This window comes from Onychomys torridus, chromosome 16, assembly GCF_903995425.1.
Source record: "Onychomys torridus chromosome 16, mOncTor1.1, whole genome shotgun sequence".
Lineage (NCBI taxonomy): Eukaryota > Metazoa > Chordata > Mammalia > Rodentia > Cricetidae > Onychomys > Onychomys torridus.
The window spans coordinates 21,503,677-21,520,827 of record NC_050458.1 but is presented as its reverse complement, the minus strand read 5'-3'; the positions used below and the strand labels follow the sequence as shown (position 1 = coordinate 21,520,827).

At 39.7% G+C, this 17,151-nt stretch overlaps 1 protein-coding gene across 2 annotated transcripts in view; it reads right to left on the bottom strand.

Moving 5' to 3' along the window:
* The window catches only part of Col14a1 (collagen type XIV alpha 1 chain), a 203,460-nt gene that overhangs the window by 138,357 nt on the left and 47,952 nt on the right, over window positions 1-17,151 (bottom strand). For both annotated transcript variants that reach the window (XM_036208869.1, XM_036208870.1), the window contains exons 6-7: window positions 3,619-3,774; window positions 2,661-2,780 (exon numbers count right to left, since the gene is read on the bottom strand). In XM_036208869.1, coding sequence (XP_036064762.1) covers window positions 2,661-2,780; window positions 3,619-3,774 — 276 coding nt within the window. The remainder of the gene's footprint in view (window positions 1-2,660; window positions 2,781-3,618; window positions 3,775-17,151) is intronic.

The window sequence follows — 17,151 nt, the reverse complement described above, 5'->3', positions numbered from 1 at the left end:
TATTGCATCAGAGTATACAACATAGATGATAACACAGTCTGGATTCTTCCTTAGACTTCTTTTCTTCAGAGAGTGGAAAACATAGCAATAACAGTCAAATTACTGCAGAATAATGCATTTCATCCATTTTAATAGTAAATGCAGTTCTTGTGGATGAATCTTTAATAAGCATTTTTGTCTCTTATAATGCTATTTAAGAAATTTTTTCTTTGTTTTTCTTTTTCTTCTTTTAAAATTAATATATAAAACAACAACCTTCTTTATTGCAAGAAATCTTTTAGACAAACATTTACTGTAGTCTTGTTAAGTATCAAGAATTAGGTTAGATGATAAAACCTCTCCCTTTTTCTTTGTCATTGATCTTATTTATTTATTTCCTTTATTTGGGGACCAAGACTAAAGATTGACTCTAGAGCCTCACACATGCTTCCCTAAACTAACCATGAATCTACATGCCCAACTGAGGTCTAAACTCATGCTACTGCTTTCTGGGGCGATTTTTACCTGGAAAGGAGTAAGAAAACATGCAATATTGTATCTATGTTTAATAATTCTTCACTGGTATTAACAATTCCACTAGAGTATGCTTCCAATTGGCAAGAAGAGTAATTATCAAGTTGCCAACAGTTTGCCTAAAAGTCCGTATTAAGATCTTCATGGCTAAAGCTGAGAATCAGCTCTTCTAAGGTTAAAATCTGTTCAAATGGTGCTTGGGATGTGGCTCGGTGGTAGAGTCCTCATCTAACCTGTAGAAAGTCCTAGGTTCAATCCCCAGAATCAAAAAAAAAAAAAAAAAAAGGAAGGAAAGAAGGAAGAGAGGGAGGGAGGGAAGGAGGGAGGGAGAGAGAGAGAGAGAGAGAGAGAACGAGCTTGAATCTAGAATTTGGTGCTTGACAATAAGAAAGAGAGAGAGAAAGGAAGGAAGGAAGGAAGGAAGGAAGGAAGGAAGGAAGGAAGGAAGGAAGGAAGGAAGGAAGGAAGGAAGGAAGGGGAGAGAAAGAAAGAAAGAAAGAAAGAAAGAAAGAAAGAAAGAAAGAAAGAAAGAAAGAAAGGAGAAAGGGAGCTTGAATCTAGAATTTGGAGCTAATTTGGGGAATATTATTATTATCTCAAGTATCATGTCTTCATCCTTCTCCCTTCTCTTCTGGAATTCCTGTTATCTGTGTGTCTATGCAGCTGTTCTATAGTCCTTGCCCTTCTAGTTTGGGTTTTTTCCCCTCTTTTCTGTTACAGAGCTCGTCAAGCTTAGAGATTCTTCATGAGTCATGGCCAGTCTACTAAACCCATCCAATATGGTCTTCATTTGTTTTATAGTGGATGTTTATTTGGTTTTTGTTCCCCTCCTACAGCTAGTATTTCTTTTGGATCTTTTGATTGAATTTCCATCTTCCTCCTTGTACTGTTCCTTTGTTATTGTATGTCATCTACTTTATCATTAAACTCATTGGTGCACTAAAAAATAAAATAATCCGAAATAAATCACATCTACACAAAGCACTTAAGCTCATGCTACACATAATTTTAATATAAATATTGCTATTAATCACTTATTAAAAATACTAGTGGGTTAAAAGTCTTCAAATATTTTCATGATAATAAGTAACTGAAGTTTCAAATCAGGATAAAGAAAAAAAATCATTAATTAAAAATGCGATAACATTGAGTGTGATGATGCACACTCAGAATCCCACCTCTCAGGAGGCAGAGGCAAGGGATTGCTGAGTTCCAACCCTGCCTCTTCTACATAGCTGTCTCAAAAAAGAGAAAGGAGAGACTACCAAGATGGCAAACACCAGGCAGCTGCTGACAGCTACGGCTTCGATGATGGCTTCATTTTCTTCTAGAGCCTAGCTTCCTACTGTGGGTCACATGAACCCCTATATATCTGGGGTCATCAAGCTAGCCAAAAAAAAAAAAAAATCCACCAATAGTTAAGATTTCCGAATACACTGGACCACAAATTAACTCAAAATCAAATATACAATGAGTCAGGCACAATGGCACACATGTTAAATCCCAGCACTGGGGAGGCAGAGGCAGGATGATCTCTGTGAGTCTGAGGTCAGTCTGGTCTACACAAAGAGTTCCTGGCCAGCCAGGACTACATGGTGAGACACTGCCTCAAGTAAATACAAATAACTAGATATATAGGTAGATGGATAAATAAATAGCATGTAATGAATCTGAGGTGTTTCTGGCTGCACTCACCCATACCACATCACACAGTGCATCACTGCGACCTTACTTCTGGATGCGTAATATGCACACAGCACTGTGTGTACCATCATACCACACCATGCCAATGAACACTGCCAACACTTGGGTCCAGATTCAAGGCTATTGTGTGCTATGAACTGCAATGTTTTACTGAACATAGCATGTTTCCTACTTGTATAGAAAATGTAGTAGTGTAACTGTGGAAAACCAAGATTTTTAATGTTCTTCTGTCATCGCTCCTCAGAATCTAAGTATAAAATCAGTATATCTTGAATTGGATTTGATTAAGTCTTAATGTTGTTTGATTAAAAAAAAAAGTCCATCTAAGAGCTTTTGATGTTACATGGTTAAAAAAACTAAAAATAAAAAATAACACTATGCCACCTCTTAAAAAGGAGCCAAGCAAAATACTTAGCTAAAAATGAGCACTGAAGAATACATACCTGTTAGAGTGTTCCCTCCTTTGTAGGGAAGGCTTCGGACAGCATCAATCACTTCGTCTTTGGTGGTAAAGGCATTCAAGTGCCACTCTATTCTGGGGTCCCCACTGTACTGTGCCAATCCTGGAGAGAAGGAAGAGAAAACTGGGAGTTACATGCTGCTCAGGATCACATGACCACTCTCGAAAGCATGATGACTCAAGGCATAATCTGTCTAGCATTCTTTTCTTTGCTTGGCACAGTGCTTTCAAAGAGAGGTCCTGGCCTCAGCTAAAGGAGTCTAGATGGATGTATCTAAGAGTGGAGGGAGTTCACGTATTTTCTAGCTATTTAGAAGTTATCAAATAACAAGGTATTTGGCATTTAAATGCAAAAAGGCCAGTGATGTGTAGATGAAAGGTCCAGATTTATGTCCTTTCATTCTCAAAGGAATGATATTCCTTAATGATTACTTAAAAGCTATGACTTTTTACAGAAAATATATTATTTCATTGCTTAGAATATTTCACAAAGATTTACAAGAGTTTTTTTTTTTCTTTTTATCTTAACTAGAATTACCTTGACAAAGATTATAATGCCAAGATATTATTTCCAGCTTTTCAATGCAACATTTCCCTGGACTTGGCTGCTTCTTTTAAACACAGATGGCTGTGTGATGAATTCTTATGCAAGCTATGTTCTAAAGCTTCATTATTATTAATACTAAAAGGAAGAGTAAACACAGAGAATTAGTGTTTTCAATAGTCAAGTGAATGGCAGCATGAATTGGGAAATTTGTAGGGATAATATAAAATTGTTAGGAATAAATATTTATTGATCTGAATATGTGCGTTCAGGAACAACAGCGTAGTTGATCCTTTGATAACTTTGAAAGTAGCTTCATAAAGGGTTTATGGATTTCTTAAGAATCTCCCCAGAAATTTTGCAATAGCAACTAGCTTCTATGGTCCATAAGGTATACCAATTCGTGTCTTCTCTGAGCCCACGTTGAATGCTGTGACCAGGTTTTCCAAGAAATTCCGCACCAGCCTGAAGTTGAATCTCCCAATGCTCCATGACCCATCCACCAGGATGACAATGTCAGCAATGGCTGGAGTCTCACAGAAGAATTTTATTTCTGCAAAGTGCAAACCATAAAAGCACATGTGTTACTGTCAGAATTTTTAGAAGTGGGAGTCAATTTCAATGTCACTCAGATAAAGATCCCATCAAAGCTGCCATCTTTTTCGTAACTCTCCCCTTAAACGCATTCTTCCAAGGAAAAAATTGTAGTAATGGTTGGCAGCAGACTGGAAGGTTCTGGAAAGCATTAGCAAAGTGCTGTCAGGTTCAGGCCAACCTGGCAACTCACCCTGCTGTGTGCTTTAGAAAGTGGTGTCTGTACAAAATCTTCCAGCCTTGGGCTTCAGCCTGTAGATTCTTTCCAGGAAAGGTCTCAACAGTGTCAATTAGGGCCATCCTCCCAGGTTGGGCGAATGGCCAGGAAGCGCAAAGGCCCTGAAGAGCCTATACTAGATAAACCAAGGCTAGATGTTTAATCTAAAAATGGCACAGAGACCTTTGATGAAGTAAGATACTCATTTGGAAAAAAGAAAATGAAGGAAGGGCTCAAGGACTTCCCAAGTCTATTTTGTGTTTTGTTACTATTGCTGTTGATTCTCATATTGCTTTGATGTGACAATACGATTTTACCCATAAAGATGGGCTAGGTAACTGGTGTTTTCAATAGTCCAGTGAGTACCTCACATAATGATCCATTAAGGATAGCATGTTGTTGGCATGGTACCACCAGTGCCTGACCATCAGGGATGGTACCCACCCACTGAGGAATGCTGGGAAAGAGGAGAAGAAAGCTCTTTTCACAACCATAGATGGTTGTCTAAGAAAGCACAGGTCTGTGGTTGAAAAAGTAAAAGCCATCTCCATTCACACAGAGCCAAGATGGGATATTCCTAAAGTGGTTTCTAAATCCTTGAAAATATTATGGTATTTTTAGTGTCTTATCTGGCATTGTTTCATACTATGGGTTATCCTACCCATAACTGCTCATCCTTGCTGGATTTTCATACTAAAATAGAAGTAATTATGTATGTGTGCCCATGTGTGCAGACAGATACATGCTCTTATTAATTTTAATTTTTGCCAGTCCAGAAAATCCCTACTTGGTTTATGCCTTAACATTAAAATGGCAACATAACAATATTTGAAATATAATTGCATATTGAAAACCAAAATATAGAAAATCAAAATCAGAAAGAACATGAGCCATAGGCAAGATTGTGCTCACTGGCACCACAGTGACTAGACCATGGGGGGACTGGAGGGGGAGCAACTGCTATCTTGATTGAATTTTTCAGGTCTGCTACAAAGGAGGGAATTCATATGTAGTACTGTGAGCATGTTCAAAACCCATGGTTAGGAAAGTCATCAGCCCTGGAAGAGAACCTACTGGTGTTTTGCTAAACAGTCATGGTGTCAGACTGCCTTCTAAATATTTATGTATATATCCCCAGATTTTTGGTCAGAGATGCTCCTTATGGCAGTGGGGAATGGCTAATACAGAAACAAACTCTCTCTCTCTCTCTCTCTCTCTCTCTCTCTCTCTCTCTCTCTCTCGGCTTTTTCAAGACAGGGTTCCTTCTATGTAGTTTTGGTGCCTGTCCTGGATCTCACGCCGTAGACTAAGCTGGCCTTGTACTAACAGAGATCCGCCTGGCTCTGCCTCCTGGGTGCTGAGATTAAAGGCGTGCACCACCACCACCCAGAAACTCTTAACAGGCCAAAGTGCTGAAAAAACATGTCTAAGAGTTCATGGCCACAGATGGAACATCTATATCAACCACCCTCTCCAAGACTCAGGGAAGATTATGGAAGAGAAGTCAGAAAGAATGTAAGAGCCAAAAGATGGGGGCATATACTGTGAATGCTTTCTTCTGGCGATGGCGTGGCAGTTATACACATATTGATAGCAGTTATGATTGCCTGCACAAGATCAAGCCAGTAAAAAATTCCAGCATTAAATGAGGAAGGGCTCCTGATACCTGCCACTAGCTGGGTAATTCCTGGCAATTTGTTGATAACTTGAATGGGTAGGTGGCCAGTAATAGGTTGCCCATGCTCCAAGTGGGTGACACTACATCCATGTGCAGATGGGCAGCACTAATTGGATTCAGTGGGTCATGACCAAAAAAACCATGAATTTGGAAGAGAGATGTGTTTGGGAGAGTAGGGACTGAAGAGGAAGGGAGATGGATATGACCAAGATACATCATATATGTGTATGAAATTTTTAAAAAACTGAAAAAACAAAATGTTTTTATCATAAAAAGACTTCTGAACTACTGTGGTTGGCAAAACAGACAAGTAGCTTAACAAATTGGTCTTTGCGTCTACCACACCACATTTACTTAAAGGAGCTTGATTTCTTTTTTCCAGACATGAATATGCATGGAAGACCCAGATCCTTTTACCAGATGCTGGTAAATGTGCTTGCCAAGGGGATACTCCAGTCTTCACTGTGGAAGCTCAAGAGTACAACTCAATCAAGAGCGATTCCTTACATTTTTGGCCCTAAATTCCCCTTATTTAATAGAAGAAAGACACCAGCTTTGCCCTGGACTCAGCCCTTCTGTAACTTTAAACAGTCTAAACCAGATACTGCCACAGTCCATGGGACATAAATTCCTTAGTTTTTTTGGTCATAATCTGGGGAAGTCATTATCTTATTATGCTTCAAGAACTCATTTTTTATTAGTTTTTAAATGAAGAACACCTACTCACCCACAAATGGTGTGGTTTTGTTTCTCTCAAAAGTTCTAGAAATATTACTAAATAACTGGAAAATGTACAGAATATTTTTTTAGAATTTTTCTTTTGGCTTATACTTTCTTGGATTTCATGGCTGCCTGTTTTTGCTGAGGGAGGGATTGAACCAGCGGCCACACTCATCTGAGGCAAGCACTCTCTCACTGAACTCTCTTCCCAGGCTTAGGAAAGATGATAGAGTGAAAATCCGTTCTTCTTATCCAGAAGAGTGAGGAAGCTGAACTTTTCTATTTTCAAAATGATTTCCAATAAAAATATCCACTTGATTAAGCTCACTCATAAACAAATTATATCTAGGCCCAAAGTATAATATAAAATTAATTGACTATAACTCAAAATATTGATAACTTTAATGAAAAGTTGTTCACATAAAAAAAAAAAAAAACACTTTAAAGAAAACTTTTTAAAGCCATGCATGGTGGTTGGCCCCTATAACTAACTACTTCACCTGAAAGTCTGAGGCAAGAGGCTCACCAAGATTTGGGGCTATATGGGGAGATTATCTCAAACAAACAAACAGAATGAGAAGAAAAATGGTAGGATTACACCAAGAAGAAACATTATACAATCAGGAAAACTGAAAAGCATTCCTTTCATGAGTAAAGAATCAGGAGCAGACACTCCAGAGAATAAGAAATAATGGTCAATGAGTGAACAAAGAAATATTTAATTATTTTAGTGGCCAAAACAAGATCATAGTAAAATATGATATATGTTTATTCAGCTGGCAAAAATTAATAGATACATTGCCACTTACTAATGCTCTAAAGATGAAAAATGCTTAAGTATATATTTACCAAAACATGCATAGAAACACTTGTTCAAGTCAGAAAACATTGGAGGAAAACTGCCAATCACATACATATAGGGACTCCTGTGTTCATTAGTTAGAAAATTCAACATAATAATGATATAAGTTATGCTGAAATTGATCTGAAGATTCAATTTTATCCCTAATAAAATCCAGTTAATACACATCCTGGTTTGCTTTTTGGTGCAGACGTAAAACATTGACCAGAACCAACTTGAGGGAGAAAGGGTTTATTCCAGATAATTGGTTCCAGTCCATCATTGAGGGAAGGCAAGGCATAAACTTGGGCCAGGAATCTGAAGCAGAGACCAGGGAAGAACACTGTTCACTGCCTTTCTGCCTTGGCTTGCTCAACTACCTTTCTTCTATAGTCCAGGCCTACCTGACCAGGGACGGCACTGCCAACAGAGAACATGGCCCTCCCACATCTGTCAGGAATCAAGAAAACAAACAACCAGCAAAAGTGACGCACAAAGAAGCAATTCCTCTACTGAGATTCCTTCTTCCCAGGTATGTCAAGTTGTGTCAAGTGTAGTGGGTAGCCATCCCAGCATTGGCCTGGAAGTTCCAACCCCCATTGAGGCTTCGGTAATGATCACGCCCACAAGGAGGGGCAGAGGAGGGAGCGGAAGATGGAGGATCAAGAGGAGGACTCTCTCTTGGTTCCAGGACCCTGGACGCTGGAGGTAGACCGAGCAGAGTTCTCCAGAGAACACCACCGGACTGCGCCATACCTTTGCCAGACCCTGCAACCTACCCCTTCACTTGTAAGTTACCCCACAAAATAAACCTCCCTTTTAACTACGTGGAGTGGCCTTAATAATTTCACCAATAGTCAAGTTTACAAAAGTTAGATAGGACAAGATAAATAGTAACAAGTATTATTAATTAGTCATGATTACAATAAATATAAAATAGTAGGTCAAATATAAACAATGTGAGCCCTCGGGACTTCTTATGTAACCCTAATGAAAATATAAATTGCTGCAAGCTCTTCGAAGCACATCTCTTCCAGTTCCTTCCACAGCGAGATAGTTGCTGATTTTGCTGCTCCGTTACCCCGTCGGCAAGTCTGTCACTCTTGCACAGTTCTTGCACAATCGAGACAGGAGGCGAGAGTCAAACAGTAACTTGGTTCATAAAAGCAAACTTCTGGGAATTGCACAGACACCCATGAAGCCAGGGGGAAAGTACCTGCCACACAATGGAACAGTAGACAACCAGACTAAGTGAGCTACTTCACAGGAATGCAGAGGTCTGCATGAACCTCAGCAGGTACTGCTGGCTGGTGATACTATCATCTATTACAAGGACAATAAGCCACAGGAGATTCCATTTAGTATAAAAACCATCATAAAAGTATGCCTCAGTGCAGTGCAATGAGGTTTAAAAGCCCCAACAAAAGATATAGCAATAGAGCCAGGATGATGGAATCCTGGGGAAAGGAAAAGCTGTGATTGGGATGGCGGCAGTGCCATATATCATGGTTGAGGCTATAAGTTAAGATTTTGGGAGACAAGAGGGTAGACATTAAAAATAATTAATCAAGCAGCGACTTGAAAAAAAAAAAAAAGAATCCTATCTAGCATGTAGAACATACCATGAAGACGAATAATTTCAGTGTCTATGTCATATAAACATGTGGTACAAGCCTCCAGACTCTAACTCAGCACAGTTTTAATTTCATACTCATGTCCTGTTTTTTAGAAACTCATGTCTGTGTTTGTGAACTGGAAGCAATTAATAAGTAGAAAAAGAAATAAAATAATCTTGGGAAAGTGATCACAGAATAACAATGCATGAAGATGCTTAGAAGATCCTGGTGATTTCATAATCCTTTCATAAAGGATAACAATATTCCTTTTGTTCTGATTGTCTTTAAATTAAAAGTCTAATTATAGTTTAAACAGAAATATTTATGTGCTTATGAAGACAAGTATTGATCAACACAAGTTGATCAAAATAGAAACAAGAAATCTGCCGGGAGACATTTTGCTAGGTAAACCCCTGTTCACCCTTCAAAAGCCAAGCAGTAGCCATACCAGCTCTGCAAAAGTTTCCTCACAGCCCTTAGGTGAGACTCACCTCCTCCCTCTTTGGGGCCTTTGCATTTGTTCACTGGACTCTTTACAGTGAACTGCTATATCCTCTCACATTCCCATCTGCCTGTCTGCACTGTGAATACCTTGAAGGAGGAGAGATTTGACAATTCTCTCTTTAAACCCTTCAGCCTGAGCAGTTCTAGGCCTATACCCATGAATGACTGTGAACAGTGTGAAATCTTGTTCCTAAAACTAACTGCGTTGCTAGGTTTCAGGGTAGACATCTGTAACCCCAGCACTCAGAAGACTAAGATGAGAAAAATCATGAGTTCAAGGCTAACTGGTGTGCATTGTAAGATCCTGTTTCAAACAACAACAATAATAAAAGACTCTGTTTTTACAAAACATATACTTTCAGCACTAGAGACACTAGGAAATTGGGCTGCAGTCATCAGCAATCTGGGAGGCTGTTTCAGAATTACTTCCACATAAAAGGGGAGTATGTACTATTATTACTCACCCTGACTTACTAGAGAACCAGAACAAAAACCTCATAATCATTTCATCAGGATCCAGGATTAATTTAGTGGCTTTGAATTATTTTTTTTTACTCCACTAGAAAAATATCTAGCTAGGTCATTCATTATCTGAGGCATCCAAAGAAAAGCTGTGGTTACAGAAATTTTTTTTAACAAGTCTTCTGTGAGATTATGTTCAAATTTCCCAGGACAATGGGAAAGAAAATCCTTACCAAATGGATAAGGAACTCCTAAAAACTGTCACCAAGCAGGCACTGGCTCCAGCTAGATCATGAAAGAGACATCTTTTGAAAAGAATAAAAAACATCTTACATTTCCCCAAAGCTCAATAAGTTTTTTAAAACACATTGGCCCATTTTGATTCTTACATTATGCCCAAGAGGAAGGATTATTGTCACTGTTCAAAAAACAAAGCTGAAGTTCATAAAGAACAAGTGACTGGCTCCAAGGTCATTATCAGAGACAGGACTGGATTCCAGAATTTCAAATTGACCTTTTCCAATGCACAAGGCTATGGGTTCCATAGACATTGTATTTGTGAATGCATAGGAGACAACTTTGGAAATTGCCCATTCGTGGGGATGGAGCAAGGATGTTTCAGCTCTAGTTGGCATTCATTTTAGCCAGAGTAAAGTCAGTTCTCATTTTCTCCAGTCTTGGTGTAACTTTTCTCATTGCTTGGACAAAATACCTGACATAAAGGACTTTGAGAAAGAAATATCATTTTAACAGTCTCAGTTGACTGTGTGGGGAGGACATGGCAGGGCTGAGTCACTCACATCATGGAGGCCTGGATAAGAGTGTAGGAAAGAGTCAACGCATGACATAACCCAGAATAAGATGGCCCCAGTGACCTGCATCCTTGAAGGCAGGGCTGTCTCTACTTTCTGCCTTCCGTCTCCTCCCAACCTTGCCATCATACTGCAAATCTATCAAGGGATTTATCTATTGATTTAGTCAGAGCCCTCTCCTTATCTAATCTCCTCTGAAAATCACTGTCATAGACATTCCCAATAACAAGCTGTAGTAAGCTCTTAGGTGCTTCTCCATCCAATCAATAGACAATTAAGTTAGCCACCACAGCATCCTTGATGGGTGGTCTAGCACAACACACCCCAATATTCTCTTCCTGTGTGGAAATGAGAAGTGATTGCTTTATGTCCATTATGTTTTATGCCATGAATTCTAACTGAGCTCTGTGTGCCTACACATTTGATCAAACATTAGTCTCAATGTGTCTATGAAAGTGTTTCTTGGTGAGACACTAAAGCGGATTGCTCTGTCTACTGAGGGTGGCCTCACCTGAACATCAACTGAACGTCAGTACCTGAATAGAGTCAAAGACAGTAGAAGAAGGAATTCCTGCCCCTACCTAGACCAGGACAGCAGTTTTTCTCACCTTGAGCTTGCTGGGTTTGGGTCTGGCATGGATTCCACAAGCTCTAGTCTTCCATTTGAACTAAATCTACACCGTTCTTGTCTTCTGAGTTCCCAGCTTGCTGATTGCCTCCATGATTTTGTAAGCCCATTCCTTATAAACCTCCTTCCTTACAAACATCTTTTCAATTAAAGACCAATATCAATCCTATGTGAGAAGTGTTCTTCCCACTTCATAGAAAAGAGATTGAGTAACTAGAGAGGGTAGGAACTCTGCCTACTCCCCATACACCGAGAAAATGTGAAGTCTAAATTCAAAGGTAGAGCTGACTACAAAGCCCGGGCTGCTTAGCCAAATGCACTTCAAATATTGCCACAAAAGAAAAAAATGGAGAGAGACAGGGAGAGATGGAAAGAGGTAAAGAGGCAAGGATTGCCAAGCTATGGAATTACACATAGCAGCAAATCAAATCCATAGGCGTTTGTCCTACAGTCGACCTACAGTGCAGAATACCACAACAGCTTCCAGGAATGTGAAGCCCAGTAGCCAAGAGAACATTTCAGCTGTCACTCAGAGCTCTGAATCATAACAATAACTGACAGACCTATAAACAGCACCGTTTCTCCTCTGCTCCAAGGGCCTGGGAGAAGACAGCTGCTTCCACATTTAAAGGGCTACCAACCTGGAAGTGGGATAAGAAGTTTCTGTATGCCCACAGGGGTCTATGGGTGACAGATTTCAACTCAATTATAGACAGGATGTCTGCTTAAGGGAGCAGCAATATCTCTGTGAACTAAAGCAGATGAACTAGGCATGGTGATACATAGATAGCTGTTACCACAGAACTTAAGAAACTGAAGCGGGAGTAGTCTCATCAGTTGAAGACCAGCCTGGGTTACATAGTAAAATCGTGTCTAAAAATTTTTCTAGAAAGGAAAACAGATGGAATACATGAGGAGCCTCAAACACCTTCTCTGTGGCCTAACTACCTGGTTGTCTAATAATTTCCAGTGCTAAATTCTAAGATTACTGCTCCCTCCCCAGCCCACAAGGCTGAGCTGAAGTATTCATTGTGGTTTTCAAAGCTTTACTTAACTCCACTACTCTTGACTAGTCTGTATTTAGTCCTCACTTTGTGCCAATACACTTAGTATTCTTCCCCCACAACAGCTCCCATATTTTACCCACTCACTTTTCATACACACACACATACACACACACACACACACACACACACACACACACACTCACACCCCTTATCTGCCTTCTTAAAAATGAACCTGCCAAAATCAAGATATCTAAAATAGATTAGAATTCCTGTGAAAACACATGGCACTTCCTAACAACTTTTGTACAAAGTCAGTTTTAAAGTTTTGTTTGTATAGATCCCTGGTTACTTCCTGGATTTCTCAACAGTGACTCAAGAATGGCTATTTTGTCTTATCAGCTCTGTTTTCAGATAAAATTTTTCCAAAGTCTAGAGCCAGTGTCTAACAGTCGTATTTGTTTTCAGCTCTCCCTAAAGTATGTAATTGTACAGATTTTTTTGCTCAATATCTGGCTGTAGGCTTACCTTAGTTGTTCTAGGTGAATGTTTATGAACTTAGCAGCTCAGCCACCTCTGTGACGAATTCACTAATAAAAAATAGTCCCCAGCAACTTTAAGTCCAAAGTACCTGCTCCTTTTGATAGCAAAGAGACAAGGAGTTCTAGAACATTCTTAGACAAGTGTTGTGTGATATTTTGTTTATGTTCTAACAAATAAAACCTGCTTGGAGTCAAAGGACAGAGCTAGCCACCAGTTAACCATAGAGGTCTGGAAGTCTGTACAGAGAGGAAAGAGGACGTGATAAGGCCAGACAGAGACAGGATTAGGAGGGCCCTTTTGGACTGGAGGATCAGAAAAAGAAGGAATTGACTGTGGCTGCTCTCCTGCTTCTCTGATCTTTCAGGCTTTATCCAGATATCCGACTCCTGGTTTTTATTGATAAGATTAATTAGATTTACGCTTCAGACAAGAATTTAGGTACTGACCAGAGGGGCCCCAACATTCTGGAAAGAGAGGACACTGCCAGAGTCACTAACAGTGCTCATAGCAACAGAGTAGCTGATTTATTTAAATATTACAACTTACTTTTCAAATGTGGAAATTTGAAGCCGGGCAGTGGTGGCACATGCCTGTAATCCCAGCACTCGGGAGGCAGAGGCAGGTGGATCTCTGTGAGTTCGAGGCAAGCCTGGTCTACAGAGCTAGTCCAGGACAGGCTCCAAAGCTACAGAGAGAAACCCTGTCTCGAAAAAAAAAAAAAAAATGTGGAAATTTGAAACTTTACTGCTGTGGATATCGCTCTGTGTCAATAAAATTCTGATCAGCCAGTGGCCAGGCAGGAAGTATAGGCGGGACAAGAGAGAAGAGAATTCTGGGAGGTGAAAGGCTGGGGCAGAGACACCGCCAGCCGCCACCATGAAAAGCAACATGTAAAGACACTGGTAAGCCACAAGCCATGTGGCAAAGTATAGACTAACAGAAATGGGCTAAATAGAAGAGTAAGAGCTAGACAATGGTAGGCCTGAGCTAATGGCCAAGCAGTTTAAATACTATAAGTGTCTGTGTGATTATTTTATACGTGGGTTGTGGGACCGCGGGGGCTTGGTGGATCCTGGAGAGAAGCTCTCCAACTACAAATGGCACCCAACGTGTTGGCAAGAGTTTCCACCTAAAACCTGAGAAAAAAGATTCTAAAACGGAGCTAAAAACAGCTTCCTAGTTGTCTCTCTCAAGTTAGCAGCAGCCTGCCGGTTTGAGCTACTATGGCGGGTTTCTGGCGTGTGCGTCTGACCTGCAGTGTGGCAGGAATGAGGAATCTACAAGCAACACTTTTCTCTGCTGCATGGTGGATTTAGCCTTTGCTAGTTAAAAAAAAAAAAAAAAAGTTTCTGGGCTATGCGCTGCTTTGATAGAACTGCTTCTGATAGTTGATGGTACACATGGCTCCAGACCCAGAGCTGGCAGTAAACTGTACCACTGCCATGTTGGGAAGCTGAGGTGGGCAGAGCCAGCAGCCACAGAGAATCTGGTTTGTGTTGTCTTTGGGATTTTTAACTGCAGAAAAAGATTTGATCATAAAAGCTGTTGAATTAAATAAATATGTAAATTTTAAAGATACCTTGACTTCAAAATTTGGATATAAGGATATGTTGCTTTGGAAAAGAGTCTCTGCTTTTGTTTCCACAGAAAGCCAGAGGCTGTGGATTTGTTCCAGATTAAGATATATCAGGTTTGATCAGCCAAGACCACCTGAAAGGTCTCTGATGACACCATGGCCCAGATGATCCAACATCCAGAATGGTTTCAAGGTAACTGGCTCAGAGGTTCACCATAATGGACTACTCAATAATCCTAAAATTTTCTTTGTGTCCCCATAAGATACAGCGCCCTCCTCCAGCAGGAAGTAACGAAAGTAAGAAAAACTACGCCCAATTTCCCAAAATTACCAAGCTGGCTTTGGAGTTGGAATTGGCTCACTCCTTCTCTAAACCCAGACATATTGCTAAAAGAAAAGGTTAAGAGATTCTTGTGTCCTAAATCAGAAGAGCCCTCTGGTGTGGGACAGAGAAAAACCAATATTTTTCTTTAAAGCAGGTTGATTATAAATGGGATCTCTTCCTAAAGAAGAAGAGGGGATATGATATAGATATAATAGGATAAAAGGGTAGATTAAGGAACTTACTTCTAAAGAGCAACAACTTGTTTAAAATGTTTTACATTGGTATAGATTTTAGTCTATTGTTACAAACTTAAATTTAATTTTGTTATACTGTGTGCATATTTCTACTCATGTTTAAGGTATTATGTTTGTACAGCTCATTTAAAATTGTAATGGATAATTAGAAAAATAGATTAATAACTGGTCATCTATGATAATCATACTCATAGCCATGTTAGTTAAGTCTTCTAGGTATACACAGAGATATTTCAGATAGACAGGTAATCTTCAAACACTTCAAAGGTATACAGAATATGGCATCTAAAATATTTTTAAAATTTAGACTTTCTGGACAATGAGACATGTCTGCTCCTGACAACACTGATTTACTTCAGAGAGGAGGATGGGCATTGAAGACACTTCATATCTTATCTTCACCTTGGCAAAAATAGCCATTTGGGCTAGAAACTGTTCTTGCCTGGACTGCTTGATCAACTGGACATGCAGGACCCATAGAAAGGTGACCACTGAACTTTGTTTGACAAAATGGTCCTTCAGGTACCTGCTTCGTAGAGGAAACTGCCAGAAATTCTACAGGACACTGAGAGAAGTGACTGAGAGACTCTAGCCCTATGGGCTAAAGACAGATGCCCCAACATTACAAAGGAACATTAGGTGACTGTCCAGGCTGCCAGCTGTCTCTGTCTACCCTGCAAGACTCTCGAAAGTTACTTGCATCCTTCTCCCGGTTCTCAGGTAATATTATATCCTTCTGAGGTCTTTGATGTGGATAAAGACTAGATAGTTATAATTTCCTCAGTTATGATAAAAGATAAGTTAGATATAAAAACCTTAGACTCACAAATATAGGATAGATAAAATATTTTGTTTAATTTTGCCAGAACAAACAGACTAGATATTGTAACTATAATTCTTGCTTGATAATTGTTTTGTTATATGTAATTTTATTATGTAAAAGTTAAAACCTTCCTTTAAAAAAAAAGAAAAGGGGAAGTGCTGTGGATATCGCTCTGTGTCAATAAAATTCTGATCGGCCAGTGGCCAGGCAGGAAGTATAGGCAGGACAAGAGAGAAGAGAATTCTGGGAGGTGAAAGGCTGGGGCAGAGACACCGCCAGCCGCCACCATGAAAAGCAACATGTAAAGACACTGGTAAGCCACAAGCCATGTGGCAAAGTATAGACTAACAGAAATGGGTTAATTTAAGATAGAAGAAGTAGATAACAAGAAGCCTGCCACAGCCATATAGTTTCTAAACAATGTAAGTTTCTGTGTGCTTTCTTGGTTGGGTCTGAGCGACTGTGGGACTGGCGGGTAAGAGAGATTTGTCCTAACTGGGCCAGGCAGGAAAACTCCAACTACACTTTACTTTGGGTGCAGCTAAGAATTCTTACTACTATAGAAGTCACAGGTTGAAAATGGCAACTTTTACTGGAGAACAAGAAGGGGAAAAGGGTATCTAGAATTTGTTCAAATATCAAGGCCAATAAAGGAGGAATGGGAAAACTGGAGGTCTAACACTAAGAGAAGTCCAGTCCGATGTAGTCTTAGTGCCTTAGAATTCATCTAAGGAACAACTAAATAGAGTGTGTTTTGTAGGGGTTGGGTGGTTACTTTCTGACAAGCATATTGTGCCTTCTTTTTTTTTTCAAAAGCCTAAAATCTGTAACTCCTGGCACCAATGGGGACAGGAAAGGTTTTTTTGTTTTGTTTTGTTTTTTTCTGCTACATTTAAAGATCTTTTAATAAGCATGGTCTCTCTCAATCTTCTTCCAGGAATTCAGAACCTCTTTCCTAAGTCCAAAACAAGATAACTATGCCACAGAGAGTTCTTGAAGGTCCATGAGACACTAATACAGTCAGTGTTGCTGATATGCTCAGCCTCCTAAAGACACAAAACTGCAGCTGCAGATTCAACCAACCATGCATTGAAAGTACTTTAAAAATTGCACCTGTACTGAACACGTACACCTTTCTCCTTTTACCTTCATAGCACAGTATAACAACTATTTCTATCGCATTAGTCCATTAAGTACTATGAACAATTCAGAGATGAGCTGAAGAACATGGGAGGAGGTGTGTACAATATGCCCACGTGAGATCATTTTTAAAAACTTATTTATGTAAGGGACTTTAGCACCCTCAAGTTTGGGTATTTGTAAGGGTTCTTAA